The sequence below is a fragment of the Pteropus medius genome, unplaced genomic scaffold (assembly GCF_902729225.1).
Source record: "Pteropus medius unplaced genomic scaffold, Ma_sr-lr_union100, whole genome shotgun sequence".
NCBI classification, from domain to species: domain Eukaryota; kingdom Metazoa; phylum Chordata; class Mammalia; order Chiroptera; family Pteropodidae; genus Pteropus; species Pteropus medius.
The window spans coordinates 30,749,235-30,769,459 of NW_024354875.1; the positions used below are offsets into that span (position 1 = coordinate 30,749,235).

At 32.2% G+C, this 20,225-nt stretch overlaps 1 protein-coding gene and 1 pseudogene across 6 annotated transcripts in view; one reads left to right on the forward strand and one right to left on the reverse strand.

Annotated features, from left to right (window-relative positions):
• The window catches only part of UBR3 (ubiquitin protein ligase E3 component n-recognin 3), a 188,009-nt gene that overhangs the window by 32,105 nt on the left and 135,679 nt on the right, over positions 1 to 20,225 (forward strand). For 4 of the 6 annotated variants that reach the window (XM_039855607.1, XM_039855609.1, XM_039855610.1 and 1 more), the window contains exons 2-5: positions 3,702 to 3,841; positions 6,397 to 6,555; positions 8,869 to 9,012; positions 9,559 to 9,608. In XM_039855607.1, the coding sequence (XP_039711541.1) occupies positions 3,702 to 3,841; positions 6,397 to 6,555; positions 8,869 to 9,012; positions 9,559 to 9,608 (493 nt within the window). The remainder of the gene's footprint in view (positions 1 to 3,701; positions 3,842 to 6,396; positions 6,556 to 8,868; positions 9,013 to 9,558; positions 9,609 to 20,225) is intronic. The other 2 variants (XM_039855612.1, XM_039855608.1) reach the window with 1 other exon arrangement.
• Positions 1,610 to 1,728, reverse strand: LOC120597271 (uncharacterized; annotated as a pseudogene).

A 20,225-nucleotide genomic window follows, 5' to 3' on the forward strand; every position in this document is an offset into this window, starting at 1 on the left:
CTACCTTGCTCCCTCCATCTCCACTACTTTTTGAAGCAAATCCCAAACAGTATGTTGTCTCACCCTGACATGCTTCAGTATTCATCTTTAAGAAAACATTCTTTTTAAAAATTTTTAGATTTTCAGTACATTTCAAGCATATATAACTTTCAAACATATAAAAGCAGCATAACTAGTATTATCTTTCATTAGAAAAAAACTCCTTTGGTGGCATTTAAAATTAAAAACAATTAAAAAATTTTCAATTATAGTTGGCATACAATATTATATTAGTTTCAGGTGTACAACATAGTGATTAGACATTTATGTAACTTAAGAAGTGATCACCCCAATAAATCTAGTACTCATCTGACACTATACCTAGTTATTACAATATTATTGACTATATTCCTTATGTAATAGTTTATATCTTTATGACTGTTTTGTAACTACCAATTTGTACTTCTTACCCGCTTCTCCCTTTTCATTCACCCCTCTAACCCCCCTCTCATCTGGTGACCATCACAATGTTCTCTCAATGTATCTATGTATCTCAGTGTACCTATGAGTTTATGTTTTTTTTTTTTCCTTTAGATTCCACATGTACATGAAATTACATGGAATTTGTCCTTCTCTGTCTGACTTATTCCCCTCAGCACAGTACACTCTAGGTCCATCCATGTTGTTGCAGATGGCAGAATTTTATTCTGTTTTATGGCCAAATAATATTCCGTTGCATATATGTACCACCTCTTCTTTATCCATTCATCCATTGATGGACACTCAGATTGTGGTGGCATGTATTTAAAGACCAATTCAAACTACATTCTTTTGACTTGGAAGGAGTACTTTATTGGCTTTAATATGGCCCATGTTCTGTTTAACGAGCATAACAAAATGAACCACCATCTATCCATCTGTCAGTTTTAACAATTAGCAACTCATAGTTGGTTTTGATATACTTCTGCCTTTTCCCCTTCACCTAACTGGCATATTTTGGAGCAAGTCCCATACATTATAGCATTTCATCTGTAAATATTTATATAAATATAAATAAAGAATTGCCTTTCAGTGGTAACTACAATGCTGCTGTTGTCACACACACACAGAATAATTCCATAATATCATCAAATATCTGTGAACATTTCCGTATATAAACACGGTGTCATTATCACACCTAATAAAATTATCTATTGAACTAGTATCCAGCTCATAATTAGACTTCTTGAATGTATGAAAAAATGCCCTTTTCAAGTTTGTTTTTTAGAATCATTTTACATAGTACATGTGGTTATTGAGTCTCTCGGGTCTATTTAATTAATTAATTAATTAATCTATTTATCTACTTATTTATTTTATCTATCTATCTATCTATCTATCTATCTATCTATCTATCTATCTATCTATTTATTGGGTCTATTTTAACTTAGAATTGTCCTCCTACCTCCTATTTCGCCTGCCACTGACAGATTGCAGAACTGAGTCAGTTTCTTTTTCTTTCTTTTTGTCTTTTTTCTTTTTTTTTTTGGGCAAGGCAACCCTTGGTTGACCCTCAGAAGGCAACCCTTGGTTGACCCTCAGATTGCAAGGACTTTGTCAGCTTACAATTACTTATTTTTTTTATTTTTTATGCCTATAGCACCTGGTCTTCCTAGGTGGTCTCCCATCCAAGTACTAACCAGGCCCAACCCTGCTTAGCTTACGAGATCAGACAGGATCCAGCTTGTTCAGGGTAGCATGGCTGTAGACTCAGTTTCTGTATAATATTCTCCATTTATAATTCGTCTGTTTACTTTTTAGTGATGTCATGTAATTTGTTCCTTTATCTCCTATGCTTCTAATAAATAGAAGGTAGTTCTAGCGGTTTGATGTCATTTACGTTCAATGTGTTTGGTAAGAACACTTCATAAATGGTGCTGTGTATTTCATAAGCATCATAGAGCCTGATTTTTTCACTTCTGGTCATACTAAGATTGGTAAAGATATAACAGTCTGATCTCTGGATAATTTCATTTCAAGTCTTCCTCTAATGGCTCCATTGCATGGAACAAATATTTCAGTAGGTATCACAAAATGGTCATTTTCTAGTTACTCATTTTTTACTTTAATGAAATTCATTCCTTTGATAATTTTTTAAACAAAAGAAATATACTTTGTTTTATTTACAAAAAGCATTTTATGAAACAGAATATGTACAGAGTTATCCCAATTCTGTTTTCAATCATATCAATTAAGAAAGGGAAGATATTTATTCAGTTTTATTTGCTGATTTGATAACTCATTGCTTTGATTTATTAGAGAACTTGAACATCTTTTCACATGTATATTAGCTATTCTGTGCATGTTTTGTGAATTGTTCATGACCTTGCCTGAGTTTTCTATTGTTTTCTTTTGCTTATTCATTTTTGACAGTTCATAGATCATAGATATTAATCTTTTACATATTTTACTTATTATAAAAATTTTTTCCAGTTTATAATTGTCTTCTATATAGAAGCTTTTGATTTATGTAGTCAGTTTTTATCTTTTATGGCTTTTGGTTTCTGGTCGTACTTAGACTTTCTATACCTTGAGTTAATGTAGTGGGAGAGTTTGGTTTTTTCCTGGTAATTTTTTTTTACATTTCATTTTGATCTATATGGAATATATTTTGCCTGTGGTGTAAGAAATGTCAAATTTATTTTACGCATTTAAATAATCAATTGTCCTAAAGCAGTTTGTCTTTTGCCCACTGCATTGAACTGAGATGCCACAGTTTTATATTAAATTCACAAATTTACATAGTCTCCTTCAACTCCCTGTGGTCCATTGATGTTATCACATTACCAAATATTTTTAATTACAATAGCTTTTGTAATATGTTTTAAGATCTAGGTGACTATCATCTTTTTTTTTTTTCAAGTTTTACCGAGTTTTCCCACACACATACTCTCATTTGAACTTTAGAATTAGCTCGTGATTGGGGTTGAAATCAAGTGGTATTAAGTTTTGTGGGACTGACATTAAAAAAATGGTTTTTCCATTTGGGTGTGTTGTTTTCTCTATTCAAATCCTTTAAGTTTTCAGCTAAAATACTTTCTACACCTTTCCTAATAAGATTAATTTTAGGCATTTTATATGTTTAGTTTGGTTATTTTATGTTTGGTCACAAAATACCTTATTTGTGATCATTGGATTGTGAATATAGAATCATTTATTTTTGCTCAAATATACCAGTCATACTTCAAAATAAGTATAAATAAAATTGGAATGTATATACTTAAGTGTTTAAATTTTTAAAATAAACTTCAGGTATTTCTATCACTTACCTATTCATTTGTGCAATAAGTTAGATATAGTTTAGTTAAAGAATACAAATGATTGGGAAATGATCAATTTATATTTAATGGTTTATAAAGGATTGGCGTAATAAAGTAGTAGTTAGGGTAATAAATTGCAGTTAAAAATATAAACCCTGTAATGAGATTTTCTTTTTGTATTCATTCTAGTTGGATCCTAGCTAGTATGGCCTTTTATTAGGAATAATTCTCCCTCAGTGCCATTTTTGATTCAAAGGCCTATTAAAACTATATTCTTTTAACTTGCTGTCTTAAAAATCATAAAGGAAGAATACTTGGCTTTGTTATTTGCTTACATTTTGTTTATGGATATTATAAATAGGACTACTGTAATCTGACAGATTAGACATCACTGTTAATTTTTTTTTCTTTGTCATATTGCAGGTTTTGCAAAAGGCATCAAATTAAATCAAGTTCAAATATTCCCTGTGTTCCCAAAGACTTACTGATGATGTCTGAATTTGTTCTTCCAAGATTTATTTTTTGTCTCATTCAATACTTACGAGAAGGCTATAGCGAACCAGGTATGTTTAATCTACTCTTTGTTAGTACTCTTTTCAAGTTCCCGATTAACAAAGTTTAGCATTAATAACGAGTTGTTTTTTTCAGATTTTTTTCTGCTTAATAGTTTTTATTTATGACTATGAAATACTAAATAAAAACACTAAATATTAATTATATAAACTCATAGATGCCTTGTAGTTGACTCAGTCACTCTGTGCTCCTGGGAGCAAAGATGTTTTTGATCAAACTTACTTGGCCTTTTGCTTATGAACAAATAATCATTTTATAGGGTTAAAGTGACTTTATATGTAATTATGATAGAGCACAATTAAGAAGTCCTGGAAATGTTTGAATCTATCTTAGATTTTTAGAAAATTAAACTACTATTTCACCAATATTTTTCTCTTTCTCTCCTCCCCTTTTTTGATAGAGGACTATATGTTTTTGTTCCCCTCCATATATAACAACTTATGAGAGAGAGTCAATTGGTTTACTCCTGTGTTACTGGTAGAACATATGCTAGTGTTAAAAAGAGAAAAACATGCAAATTTCTTACTTTTTAAGATTTATTCACAATCCTGATTAATATACTTTAGCTAAATATTTGGATTTAGATATCATCTATTAAAGTTCTCAGTCTGACATTGTGGATTATGGATATCAGTTAATGGTATAAAACAAATTTATTAACTTTTTGTAATTTCGTTTACCTTTCTAATGACACTTGCATTTTTATCATATAAAGGACTGCATTTTCCATTACTTTGGAAGTTTTAATTTATTTAATACTGTAAATAATCTTACATCCAATTTGAAACTATGGCATACATCTTTATCTTTGTCTATCCCTCCCCCATCCTTAAAGTGTGAAGAAATATTATATAGCATCTTCATTACACCTAAAGCAATCATGTTACCTTTGTTGTGAGCAAATACTTTCTACATTTTTAGTAAAGTATGCAATCCTTTAAGTACTTGTACTCCTCTCAGAGTACGTGACTTAAAACATAGAAAGAAATATTTTCATTTAGTCCCGGACTACTCTGGCATGTAGGAACCAGAGACCAGCTGGATTATTGAACTTGTCTTCTGTATGATTTCTCATACACTAGTTTACAGACTTTTTGGGAATTTACATTTTGTATTTAAAGTGTCTTATTTTAGAAAAGTAATAGGTAGAAATTATTTATTGTTAGAATCTTAAAACTTAACCATTAGTTTAATCACAGATTAATTTGTACAAAAGTGTGTTATATTAATTTTTTCCTATGGCAACATTTAGCAGTTATAAAAGGTAGATGATATAGATACATAGCTTTGATAATTATGTGTTACCATTATCTGAAAACATAAAGGAATGAATGGAAGCACTTTTTTGTTTTAAGATGAGCTTCATGAACTTCGAGTCACAAAATTTTATTCTTTATATAACCACATGTGCTCAGCATTCATTTCTTCTGTGCAAAAAAAGAAAAAAAAGATTTGAAAATTAAAGAAAGGACTGGAAAATTTTCAATTTGTGGTAATGGAAGTTCATAGATTACATGGTTTTACAGTTTACTTGCGTTCCATTTCAATCAAACATACTTGGCCTTTTGCGTATCAATAATCATTTTATGGGGTTAAAGTGACTTTATATGCAATTCTATTATGATAGAGTACAATCTGGAATTTCATCCACAGATTATCATTGTACTAGGTTGTGAGATCCTTGGTGTAGGAACTATGTCTTATTTAGTTTTGCTTCTCAGTGCCTTTCATGGAGTAGATGCTGAATAAATGTTGAATGAAATTGATGTCTTCTTTTCTGGGCACACAGGTCTCTTATATGCATTCTTCTTTTACCAGTTATAGTTAGCTCTAAATCTCTCCATTTACTTTTTCCTTTCAGACCTCAGTTTCTTTAAAACATCTCTTTATTTTTCTCTTAAATATTCTTTTTCAGTTGCTATTCAAGTTTTTTTCTTCTCCCTCTATCTCTACTAGGCACACATTGCCTGGTATTTTAAAATTATTTTAGTAAAAGCACTCATGTTTATGAAAACAGTTATTTTTCATTTTAGTTGCTTTGACCTCCAGCTAACATGAGTCTATATTTTTGGAATATGATAGAGGATGTGTTGTTTGCTCCACAGGTTTAAATTTAGAGCTGACATAATTTTGTCCTAATATTGTCATAGTACTCTCAATATATTTTATTTCTGTCTTGTTTTATTTTAGGGAATTATCTTTACTTTTTCTGAGATACTATCTAATTTTGAAATGATCTTATGATTACATTTATATATCTGGAAATATAGGGCCCTCAAATCGAAATCTTTTTACACAAATTAAATGCTTAATACTTTATGAAGTTATGTCTTTTCTGCATCAACCCTTTCTTAGAGGACTGAATTCCTGAGCAGGTCTACTCACCCTAGGCTGAGTGCTGGGTGGATACCTACTTTCTAAATAGAGTTCTTATATTAACTTTTTTGATTATAAAATACTATCATCTAATTCATTATAATTTAAAAGAATAAAATATTGTTATTATCGAAATATTTTAAATAAAGTTAATTATATGTCTTTTTAGCAGCAGATGTACCATCAGAAAAAGACCTTAACAAAGTCCTTCAGCTTTTGGAACCTCAAATTTCCTTTTTAGAAGATCTAACTAAAATGGGAGGAGCAATGCGGTCTGTTCTTACTCAGGTTTTGACAAACCAACAAAACTATAAAGATCTGACTTCTGGTGAGTAAAATGTTAAAAGAACATTAACATTTACTTATATTACTATAATTATTAAGTATTTTAGAACTTAAAAGTAAAATGTAGATTTTTTTCATAGACTGCTAAAGCTGGAAGTTATTAAGAATACCTCTTTTATGGGTGAAGAAGCTGAACTCCAGAAAAATTAAGTGACTGGTTCAAGACCTTACAACTAACTTATTTTGAAGTTGGGACTAGAACCCAGGTCTTCTAACTTTTGGTGTGACATATTCATAATTATACTCTACCTCCCCTTCTCCAAACAATAATAACAACCACTCTATGTCTTTATTTTTGGTATTCTAAACTTTTGGGTTATATGGCTGAGGATTTTATAATAACGTTGAATTCAAGTTATAAAATTTGGAAATGCTATATTGTTATATACACATGAAAATGTTATATAACAATATAGCATGCTATATAAAAGCATATTCAACAATTATATAAAACACTTTAGTTTTTATACTTTTTAGCTCAAATTTATAGTATAATAAATATATCAATTATTTTAAAATCTTGTAAATATTTTAAATGGCTTTTTTTTTTGCTGGCTCATGAATAGCATATTTTGAAAATTGAAGTTTGTTTTGTTTCTTTAGAGCGGTGAACATTTTCATGTGTATTGTTAGTTATTTAGAGATAGTCTTGATATATTTATTTCTTCAGCTAATACCTATTAAATATCCACTGTGTGTTGGGCTTTGGGCTAGGTATTAGAGCTTGGGGTGGAAAAGGTAATAACTAAACTAGGTAATCTTGTTCCTACCCTTATAAAGCTTATGGTCTAGTGAGTGAGATGACATTAAAAACCCCAGACCAAAAAATTGTGTAATTATAAACTGTAGTAAATGCTATGAGAGAATAGGAAGTTTTTATAAAAACGGAGTCCTGATTTCACAGAGATGAGGGGAGTTGGGGTGGTAATGAGTTAGAGTCCAGGTAGAGGACATCTTCTGCTTTTGACTATTGGACTAGCTCTTATACCATAAACAACATAAAACTGGAAAAAATGCGAGGCACCGAGGTTCGGCATTCGACAATAGGCAATACAAGACTGTAAAGCTTTGAGAGAAAGAAAACCATAAGATGAGCCTCACGATTGCCTTGAATCTCTCTTTCGGGACAACTTCCTGCCTGTCATTAGTGCAGCAAGCTGGCATAGGAGCAGAACATGGTGGTCCAATTGGGCTAAGTAGGGCAACTGAAACTAGACTCTAGGGCAAAATACCAAGAGGTAGTAGGGAAGATGTATATGGGACCCCTGAAAGTGCTTGGCTGAGGACTGAGATACATGTGTACAAGATGAGACTACCTAAGACTTCTTAGATAGCGACTGCTATGGGGTTAAAAGCAGAATATAGATATTAGAGCTTAAGCAATATTGGGAGACATTGGAGTTTCAGTTCAGTCAGACCAGAGAGACCTTATTACAATAACCTAGGCATTTAGTTGAAACAAAAGGCCAAACCTAGAATAAGGTCTATTCTAGGTCAGCCTTAATGAAACCTAAAACCCTGATGGTATCTGTAAGGGAGATAGAGTTTGGAGATTATTCCTATAAGTTTAGAGGGCCTTTTACTATTATTCCATTCTCCATAATATATTAGAAAAAAGAAAAAAACTAGCAATAATTAATAAGCTGAAATGTAAAAGTGAAAGTTCTAGGATTATTTAATTCTAGAACCTAAACTTTTCAATATTTTATGGAATAAATTAGTTTTAATTGATACTTCTATAGAAATTATGCTTTTGATTCCTTATATATGACAATAAAAGGCTTGGTACAATAGGAATTAACAGTAATTTCAGTTGTAATATTTGAAAATTTCACTCAGACATTGTCTTCTCCAGAAAGCTTTTCTTAAATACTCTGCTTTGGGTAAATCTGGCTACATAGTATTATGAGAGCACGGATTGTCAAACTAAATAGTGAAGTCAGCTACATAATTGTCTTTTATCATATTATCTGACTTTCTTTATCACTAATTTTCAACATCTTTGAAGGCAGGAATCATTTATTAATTTTTGTACCATGCGTCTGATGTATTTTAGATGCTCAGTTCCTTAGCAGATTTCATTATTTGTTCTAAACATGCTGTGTGTACATTTTGGGATTGTTAGGCTAAACATGAGCACAAAAATGTTGTCTGAAACTTTTATTCATTCTAGGGTTTCCCCTTCATTAGCATATTCACCTATTTTATATAGGCATATATTAGTGATTGAGTTGGCTGTGCATATATTTTGAACAAAATGTATTTTTTCTTATTTTAAATTTGTTTTAAATATTAGGTCTTGGAGAAAATTCTTGTGCAAAAAAAAGTCATGAAAAGTACCTTATAGCTTTGAAGAGCTCTGGACTTACATATCCTGAGGATAAACTTGTATATGGTATACAGGAGCCATCTGCTGGTACTAGCACTCTGGCAGTTCAAGGTTTGTCTAAATGTTTAATTTGGACAGTAGTAACTTGCTGTATTAAAACAGAAACCCCTCAAACCTTACTCATCATTGAAGAAATTTAAATAATGTGTCATTCTTTGTAAGGAAAGTAATAAAAGATACAAAAATTTAGAAGCAAGAATGAATAGGTTGGCCAAAGAAGAGATTAGGCACTTTTCTTAAATGGAATTTGGTTAGTTAATTAAGGTTTTGGTTCTAACTAGTGAAAAATGTAGCAGTTGTTATATTTAAGAATTGCCCAGAACTTTGGTAAACCATAATTTAAAACTAATAAGGGAGAACTTCTGAAACACCACTTGTGATGATTAAATTTGGGTTTTCACTGGAGATTTCTGATCAAAGTATAAAATATTAGGTCCAAATTTATTAAAGATAAATGTTGGACTCTGCTAAGATAACTGTTAGAATGAAGTGTCTTACTATAACAAAACTTAGTTTTTGATATTATTATATTGCAAAGTAATTTTAAATTAAAGCGTTATATAACTATGAAGGGCAACTTTTTTTTCCTTTCCAAAGGTTTTGCAGGTGCAACAGGGACATTGGGACAATTGGATTCTTCAGATGAGGTAAGATTTAAAATTTAAAACTTTTAAAAAATAGAATTAAAAAATTTTAAAACTGTACAGATTTGTGGATATTATCTAGTTTAAATTCGTTTGGTAGACAAAAACACTAAAAACACTAACACTAAAAACACTAAAGCTCAGAATGGACTAACTTAGTCAAGATCACACAATTAGTGACAGAACAAGGACTACAACTAGATTTTTACTTGTTTAAAATTCATTTCTCGGCTATCAGTTTGAAATTTCAATGTTTATAGTATTAATAAATATTTCTAATAAGTCTTTTTAACATTACTGTATTTTCCTAGTATGCAATTTATAAGGGAAAATTGCTTTTTACATATATTTGTTTATAACCTTAATGCTTATAAATTTAAATTGCATATTTTTATTGCATTGTACATATAATGATTGATTTAATGAGTTTTGAAACAAAATTGTGTTACATATAAACACATCTTTTTTCTTTAAAAATCTATTTTGATTTGATAATATTAAATTAACTGAGCCAAATATCTTCCTTTTGTTGAAAGCATGATTTCTGTTACTGAAGTCTTATTATAATTGATTTATTGCCTTATAATTTAAACTTTATGGTAGTATTCTCCCCCACAAGAAAAAAAAAAGGCTCCCATAAAATCCAACATTCTGTGGAGTCTCATTTTGGACAGTTTTAAAGAGTTTTCAACAAATTGGAGAGGCAGTTTAGTATGCTGCTTAAGAGTTTGACTCTGGAATTATAATACCTGGGTTTGAATCTGACTCCTGTACCAATAGTAGTGTGACTGTGGGCAAGTGTCTTAACTTCTCCATGTCTAAATTTCTTCATCTGTAAAATGGAGGTAATAATAGTACTTATTTCCTGGCGTTATTGTGAGTATTGAATGAGTTAATAACTGTAAGCACTTAGAGCAGTAGTATCTGGCATATTGTGAATACTATATGTGTTTGTTAAATAAGATAAAATCTTATTTTTAAAAATTGGTGTAAATGGTTAGCTAAAATTTTTGCTTTGTTTTAAATTTTAAAGAGTTACTTTTAAGAATAGTAATATTGCTATAATCACAAATAGAGAAAACTGGCAGATATTTGAAATAGACTTTCAGAAATATATAAACATTTAAATTAAAATGGTAATAATTCCATTTTGAAGTGAGAGGAGGATATCGATGAGGGTAAGAGTGCTAATTCTTTATCTGTCAAAGAAGGAAGTGATTAGATAATAAACGTCATTTTAAACTGCTTTTTCTACTTTCATTAAGGGCATGTGGTGGGGTGGGGTGGCTTCTCATAAGGCGAGATCTGGTAATACTCAGGAGTTGAATGTGAATGGATGCAAGTGCACTTCCTTAATTAAAGCCAAAAAGATAGGAAAGGAGCCTGGTAACTATCACCAGTAGAAACTTTAGAAAACTATTACATAATGAATTTAGTGATATTATAGAACCCTTTATTAAAATATTTTGATGTGATCTAGAAAATTCCAGAGTTTTATGTTAGTATTTATATGGTTGATTAAAACTTTCATATTATTTTCATATACTGAGCATTATACATCCCAACAGCCTTGCTAACAATTGTACTTTATTTTCATGAATTAGATTTGATTTCTGGGCATGTGGAAAGCTGATATTCAACATAGATACTTTCTCCTATGTCTAGGAAAGAAGTAACATTCATTTTTGTCTTGGCCTAAACTCTCCAGATTAGCTATTAAAGTGCTGGTGGAGTCTTTAGTTGTATATTATTGCACTGCAACAACGTTGTTTTGTAGGAAGGTCCTATTAGGAGATCCTTTTGTGAGCATGAGTTGAGGGGCTTTTGAGTCTTTTCTAGAAGCAATTTCTAGAGGCATATAGAGGATTAGAAATACAGTCTTTCTTTGTTCATTACCATTCTGATTTGTGTTTTTTAGGTCTTCTCTTCCTTCCTCTTAGATTCATAGTTTCAGCAATTTCTGTGTGTAATGTGTTTTATATAATTATTTGTTCCTTAATTATAATTGTCTCAGTGTAAATATAGTAAATACTTTTTGATGGTGATAACTTCAAAATACTTCATTTGAGCATCTGTATTCATAATGCACTATTTTTGTGATAATAGCTGAGAGTTACTTTAAGAGCATGTGATGAATATTTAATGTATATATTTAAAGGTAGTTTAGATTCTTTGATTTTTAAATCATTTTATAATAAGACTTTTAGTCTATTTAAAAGTATTTTTTATAGTTTATATATTTATTGTATATTCTAATTGGTATAAAAATGGGATCATTTGGGCATTTGAAAGCTAAAGTTGAAGTTGAGTTTAGTTGGAAATAGATTGAGGGATATCTACTCTAGTTTTTTTTCCCTTTCTCCCCCCAGCTTTATTGAAGTATAATAGACAAGTAATTGCTCATATTTACATTGTACAATTCAATGAATTTTTTTCAATTATAGTTGGTATACAATAATATATTAGTTTCAGTTGTACAGCATAGTGATTAGAGATCTGTGTAACTCATAAAGTGGTCATCCCACTAAATCCATCTTCCCCCTTACATATTTTTTACGACATTGTAGACTATTTTCCTTATGCTACAATTTTATCTCCATGACTATTTTATATCTATCTATTTGTACTTCTTAATCCCTTTGCCCTTTTTTACCAGCCCCGCCCAGACTTCTCTCCCATCTAATAGCCCTCAAAATATTCTCTGTATCTATGAGTGTGTTTCCATTGTTGTTGTCGTTTATTTTGTTCTTTAGATTCCACATGTACATGAAATCATGCAGTATTTGTCTCTATCTGACTTACTTCATTCAGTGCAATATCCTCTAGGTCCATCAAGGCAATATCTTTTTCCTTTCTCTTCCTTTTAGTCCGTGTGTGTCTTTTAATCTGAAGTGAGTCTCTTTTAGGCAGCATATGTAGGGGTCTTGTTTTCTTATCCATTCAGCTTCCCTATCTTTTGGTTGGAGTACTTAATTCTTTTCCACTTAAGGTACTTGTTGATAAATATGTAGTTATTACCATTCTTTATTCATGTTTTTGATTCATGTTTTTTTTTTTTCTTTAAAGTCTCTCCAACAATTCATATAATACCGGCTTGATGTTGATGAATTCCTTTAGCTTATTTTTGTCTAAGAAGCTATTTATTTGTCTTTCGACTCTAAATGATAGCTTTGCTGGATTAAGCGTTCTTAGTTGTAGATCCTGGGTTTTCAGCACTTTGAATATTTTGTACCAGGCTTTTCTGTCCTGCAAAGTTTCTTTCGAGAAATCAGCTGCCAGTCTTACGGGAGCTCCCTTGTAGATAACTAATTGCTTTTCTCTTGTAGCTTTTAAGATTCTCTCTTTGTATTTAACCTTTGGCATTTTAATTATGGTATATCTAGGTGTGGGCCTCTTTGGGTAAAATTTTTTGGGACTCTCTCAGCTTCCTGGGGTTGTATGTCTGTTTCCTTCACCAGGTTAGGGAAGTTTTCCATCATTATTTCTTAAAATAGGTTTTCAAATTCTTGCTCTCTCTTCTCTCCTTCTGGTACCCCTATAATGCGAATGTTATGTTTGATGTTGTCCTATAGGCTCCTTAAATGATCTTCCTTATTTTGGATTGTTTTTTCTTGTTGCTGTTCTGATTGGGTGTCCTCCGCTACCCCATCCTCTGTATCAGTGATTCGATCCTTCACTTCATCCACTCTGTTGATTCCCTCTAATATACTCTTCATCTCAGATATTATATGCTTCATTTCTGACTGGTTCTCTTTTATAATTTCCATCTCCATTTTTATGTTTTTTATCTCTTTGTTAAAGTTTTCACTGAATTCATCTACACTTCTCCTAGCTTCATTGATTATCTTTATAACCAGTGTTTTGAACTCTGCATCTGGTATATTGCTCGACTCCCATTTTTGCTGGAGCTGTGTTCTATTCTTTCATATGGGACATGCTTCTTTGTCTCCCCATTTTGGCTGCCTTTCTGTGTCTGTTCTTATGTGCTAAGCAAATCTCCTGGTCTTATTAGTGTAGCTTTGTGTAGTAGGTGTCCAGTGGCACAGTCCTGAGAGGGGTTTAGCTGCAGGCCAAGTTTAGCCCAGCCTGTGCCCCTCTGGGGCCACCTGTTAAGATTCAGCAAGCAATCCATAGATGCTTTGCTTATAGTTGCCTCAAGAAGCCATGCCAGAAACTGAGATCAGCTGCCACCAATGTGAGCCTTGGTGCCGCTCAGCAAGTGGCACAGGACTCGCTGAGGACACAACTGAATGTGGCTTGGGTGAGGCCATGAGTTGGGGGAGGTGGAGTTTCAGGGAATCCTTGGATGGAGTGACCTCTGTTATCTAGTTCGATGACGTCTCAGCTATGGCAGTGCTGCGTCCACACACTGGGACGAGGAAGGGCTCAACAGAAGAGCAATGGATACAACTAGCACTTCTGCCTGGGAGAAAGCCTCGCCTCTGGCCCTTGCTTTGACAACTCTGTCCCCCCGTAAGTTCCTGGTGCCCCTGAGCAGCCAGCCTGGTGCTGGTGCTCAAAGTGAGCAGGTCCATCACCTTGAAAGTCTGCTCTTGGACATGGTCCCTGTAAGAGGCGTCTCTTGCTGCCAGCTGCTGCTGCCGCCTGCTGCTGCATAGCCTCTGTCTCGCTCAGCTACGTGAGACCAGGCAGCCTGACATCTTCTCCCCCTCTTACCTCCCAACTGTTTGTCGTAGGGTGATTTCTTATTTTTCTCCGTAGGGGTGGGGTTTCTGTTCATCTAGAACCCCAGGCACCTCTGCTTGCTGTTTGCTCCTTGTTTCTGTCTCAGCTTTGATGTGGTTGCAGGAGGGGATGAGCAAAACTTCTATCATCTACGCCATTTTGCCTGGTTCTCTCCTACTTTAGTTTTTAAGAGAAACTTGAGCTTTAGAGTTAGATCTGAATTTGAATCTTGTCTCATAATATTACTGTGCTTTTTGCCAAATATTTAACTTCAACTGCCACATCGCATGCCCGGTCCCCAGATGATCCCCAGGTTAATGTTAGGATTAAATGAGATTACATAAAATTAGAAACTATCATGACCAGATACAAATTAGGCTTTTGATAAATGTTTCCGGTCCTAATGCTTTATGTGTAAAAGAGATTCAAATATTTGAATTTTTGAGCTCTCGTGGGTCACATTATAGATATTTCTGCTCCTTCTTCCAAAGAATACTAAAGCACAGTACAAAAATAATTACGTTTATCTTTAAAAAATTAATTAGAAGATTAACTAAATATTATACAAATAGATGATAGTTGTTTTACCAGACAATTCAGATAAAAGGCCCCTCTTTACTCTCACTAATACTGGCCTCTCCTCTGGGTAACTACAGTTAATAGTTTGATGTCCTTGACAGACCATTTTCTTATGTAGTTAAATATATGCTTATAGAAATGTATAGTGTGTCTGTGTGTGTGTGTGTGTGAGAGTACATAAAAAACGTTATACTATTTTGTGTCCTTTTATTTCCTCTGTTATGTATTGTACAAATCCATCTTTGTTTGTACTCTTTTATTTCCATCTACTGTATGGTATTCTGAAATATGAATAAACTTCAGTATATCCAATCATTTTCTTAATCTTCAGTTTTTTATTATAAGACACAATGCTAGATTTCTTTTCGTGTAGATGTACAAATAGTTCTCTAAGTTGTGAAGTTACTAGGTTACAGGGTATACATATCTTAAATTTTAATAGATTATATTTTTTTCTGAGTATAAAAGTCACACATACATATTCGAAGTGAAAAGTATGGAAAAGTGTAAAATAAGAATATTACCTGGGGCAATCGTAGAAGAATTTTAGTGATAAGTTCAGGAAATTTTTTATTTTAAGATTGTGATTATAATTTTTTACACAAAAAGTCATTTATGTTTTATTGATTTATGTACTAGAGAGCCATTGCTTTTTGGTTCTGAACACATTTTCAAATCTTGAGTTAGAAAAGTCGTGTAATATAATGAAGCAAAATGAGAATTAGGAGAGGTATTTTGAAGGTTATAAAAATTAAAAATGCTAGATCTAAAAGTGGCCTTAAAGTTTATCTTGTCTAACTTTCTTATGTATAGATGAGGAAGCTGAATTCCATAGAATGAACTGATTTACTCAGGCTAGTGAATTTCTTCTAGTTAGTGGTAGAGTTGGAAATGGACATACAGTCTCCTATCTGTTGATTTAGAGTTTTTTCTGTAAAGTGAATGAGCCACTGTTCTTGTTACTATTGCTTTACAGCAAATTTGTCCTAAACTTTGTGGCTTAAAATCATCATTTTTTTTTTTTTTTTTTTTTTACTCACAATTTTATGACTCAAGAATATGGGAAGGACAACTGGGAGGTTCTCACTTGGGTTTTCTAATGTGATTCCAGTTAGTTGTTGGCTGCAATTGCAGTCTTCTGAAGGCTCAGCTGAGATGAAGATTTAAGATGGCTCACTCACAGGACTGGCAGTTGTTGCTGATGTTCCATAGGGAGCTCAGCTGACTCTTGACCAGAGTGCCTACGTGTGGCTTCTCCAGCATGGTGGTTTCAGGTTGTTGGACTTATTATGTAGTAACTGGATGAGCAGTATTAAGAGCAGAAGCTATAGAGCCTTTTCTGAGCTACCCTTGGATGTGACATACTGTCATTTCCACTGCGTCCTTTTAGTTGTGAGTGATTTGCTGAGGTGGGAATAGATTCAGTGAGAGGGGACATAGGTCCTACCTCTTAATGGGAGGAATGTCAAAGAATTTGTAAACGTGTTTTAAAACTTACACAAACAGTTTGTGACATTTGTTAGTCTTTTCCTTGGTTGGATTCTCTTGATACCTAATAATTACGAGTGAATTACAGCTAAATAATATACCAACTGTTGATTATAGGTTTTCTCCATGTATTTCAGTGGTACTTACCTGTTGGGAAAAATTATAACATGATAATGAAATACCACTGTAGCCAGAGAGGTTATTATGGAGTTTTAATTAAAATTAAAGTTTTCCTTAAGTTAAATACTTTTATACATTGAGAGAATAAAAGCTTATGTTAAGATTATAAGATATTTTTGTAAAAATTGATCTTTACCTTTGTAAAGCAGAAGGGAATAAAATTTTACTAGCATTTATTGCAGCTTTAGGAACAGAATATACTTTTGAATTTAATAATGAAATTATTTCTGCTAGTCTCTTGTTGGAGTCCTCTATCCTGTTGTATTCTGCTTTTATTTCTTAATGGGAAACATTATTTTATTAGGACCAGTAACTTACATGGAAAAAATATTTCATTTGGAGCTAAGCATCATAAATAAGAAGCAAGTTAAGTATTTAAAGGGGTGTCAGTTTTAGAATGATTTATTTAGAGAGAAAATATAGGCATTTCCACCTACTCACTTAAAAACTAATGGCATTAATATTTTAAATTTGTATTGCAATTTTATTCTTTTAAAGGATTTTTTATTATATTACTTAAAAAGATAAAGAATGCAAGCAATAATTTAATAAAGGACAGAATACATAAAGGTGAAAGTAGATGAAGCAATAAGATAGAATGTGATAGAAGAGTACCCAGATACAGATGTTCGTGAACAAATACCTATTTTATGCCATTTAAAAATTTCATTAATGCTTTTAAAGTCATATTGCCCTGATTTTTGGCAACTGGTATGTTTGCTTTTAGTATTTATATTTGAAATTTATAAATGAAGTGATGGATAAGGCTTAAGGATTGGAGTTTCTACAACCTTACCCTACAGGCCCATGGAATTACTGAGCAAGCCCTTTTCATGATTTCATTCTTGTAATTTAACAAATTATATAAAAAGGAAGAAAGGATGAGAAGAGGATAGTGACATCTCTATTACTACTATAGAGATTGAATTAGAACAATTTAAAAACTGTCGTAAGTTAGAATTTAGGATTGGAAGAGATTGTAGAGGTAATCTAATCCTACCACTTTATTTTAAAAAAGAAGAAACAGATTTGAAACTACAATAGCAGCAAGATTTCTATTTGCAAAGAGTTTTATTTGAATGAGTGTACATATTTCAGTCTACTTAATTTTATTCATACATGTTGTGTCAGATATTTGTCTCTGCTATCTCTAGACTAACAGAACATTATGTACTCAGCAGTGCTATTTATACACATGCCATTCTTCATATTACTACTTATTTTTTTGTGTAGCTCAAATGAAACAACAGTAGAAAATGTTTGTGTTGAATGGAACCAAAAAGAAAAGAAAATAAGCAAATTATAACTTTGTGGTAATTTTAAATTTAGATATATATTTATTCATTTTTTGTTTAGAATTATTTATAATCAGATATTTCAGTTCAAAAGAAAACAGTCTCTAGTATTATATGTACATGGATCTAATTAGAGAATTTCCCAGAGAAAGTAAGATCTTTTAGATTAAGATAACTTTTGAAGGAAAGATTATATTCAGTGTGGCCATTGTCATAAGCAAGTGTCCACTTATCTGTGTGTAATGACCAGATCATTAATTTCTGTGACTTTAATGTATTTAGCTGTTAATACAAATGAAATTATTTCAAACACTACCCCCCCTACCCGTGCAGCTATAAAAAGATGAATGTCCACTGTGGAAAAATTGAAAAGTATAAAAAAATATAAAGAGAAAATTTACCTACAGCCATACCATCCAGGGATAACCATTGTTTATTAATTTTGCTTGCTTCTAGTCTTTTTCCTGCATACACTTATATAGTTGAGAAATAATCACTTAAAATAAATTACACTGTAGATATGCTCTCAATATTATTGCCTTTATTTAAGACAGAATCCAGGTGAATAGTTAAAACTAATTTGTCAAAACTTGTAGCTAAGGCAAGATTATTAAAATTAAAAGTCAGAGTTGCTTTACATAAATTAATAGGTAAAAGAAAATTAAATATTTTTGGAGGTATAAGATTTAATTTTAATTTGTTAGTTATAAAAAGTACATTAATGGTTAAGGGTGGGATGGGGAATCACAGAGACTTGGTGGGGAGGACCTTAACAAACATCGACTATATTTTTTTCTAGTGCAGGAATTGATTTTACAACATTCCTGATAATTGGTAAGTCTCTCCATAAACACTTCCAGTGGTAGGGAGCTTATTTAGTTTGAGGCAACTTGTTAATTACTAGGAAGTTCTTCTCAATACTGTGTTAAGTAATTTTCACACATTTCTTATTTTCCTCCTAGAAAGATTTTTATTTTTATTTCCATATAACACCCCTTTAAATATTTAGCTTTAGTTATTTAATATTATTTTCTGTACGTACCTCTTTCAGTTATTCACTTCTTTTAATAATCTATGATCCGCTCAGTGTACTATGTTGGGACATCCTTTGGTTTTTTTTGTTGGCCTTTCAGCAGCTACGCTAGACTGTTGGCAGGAACTCCAGTGGTCAAATGAAATGCCTAAGTTTTTTTTTTTTCCCCCTCTCATACTTACAGCTGACATGTTAGAGCTCTCTCTCAGTTTGCACTTGTGCAAGTTGATTTAAAGCAGACAATCTCAGAATAAAGTGTTTATAGAAATCCTTGTTTCATTTTATTGTTCTAATCTCTCAAGATCTTTGGATTTTATGTTTATAACCGGATATGTTAAATATTCCTTTTAGCCTTGTGTATTCTGTATTAACCTTCTTTGAGTATTGTTTTAACTACTGTGAATTTACCTGACTTCTCTTATGGAGCTCACATTTTTTTCATCTGTCTAGTAAATATATCCAAGAAAGAAAGACAGACGGGTTAGTGTGGGTTGAGAAACCATATGCAGATTTTGTAGACTTGGAATTTGAATCTATTTTTCTTATCTAATTTTGGACAAATATACATACTTTGTGCCTGAAACACATGTAATGTGTTTCTATTTTACATCCTTTTTTCATTTATAATAGTGTTTGAACATCTATCTGGTGACAATGAATATAGAGCTCTAGCATTGTTCTTATTCATAGGGTACAGGTATGCTATAATCTATTTACCCAATCCCCTGCTGTTTGAAGCCAAAGATTCTCTTTTTTTGTTATTGTAAGTAACATTGTGATGAATAGTTATGCATATAGTTCCTATTCACTTGTCTGATTATTTCTTTAGGATAAATTCCTCGAACTGAAATTTCTGTTCCAATGATAAATACACTTTAAGGACTTATGACATGGGTATTGACAAATCGCCATTCAGGAAAATTGTACTACGATATACTCTCATCAGCAGTGTGCAAGAGTACCTATTTTCCCACTGGTTTAGATGGAGATAATCTCCTTTCCTGTGGTTGATATCTACTGTGATGTCAAGCCAAACTCACCGGTCTATGTTTCCGGACTTTTGTTATTGTGCCTTTGCTTATGCCGTCTTCTCTTTTTGGAATGACTTTCCTTACCTTTGTCTGGCTAATTTTACTTGTCTTTTAGGCTATAAGGCTGCGAAATTTATAGAACTTCATATTTCCATGACCATGCTTGATCAAGGGTATTTGTTTCATAAGAAGTTTCTATTTGAAATTATGATGTAATCCTAACTTGGAATATAACATAGTTTTTCTAGATTTGTCTTTTCTCTCAGGGTTAGGAGAACAGTTTCATAAATGGCTGTTAGCTAAAATCTTAAATCTCAGAATCCCCTCT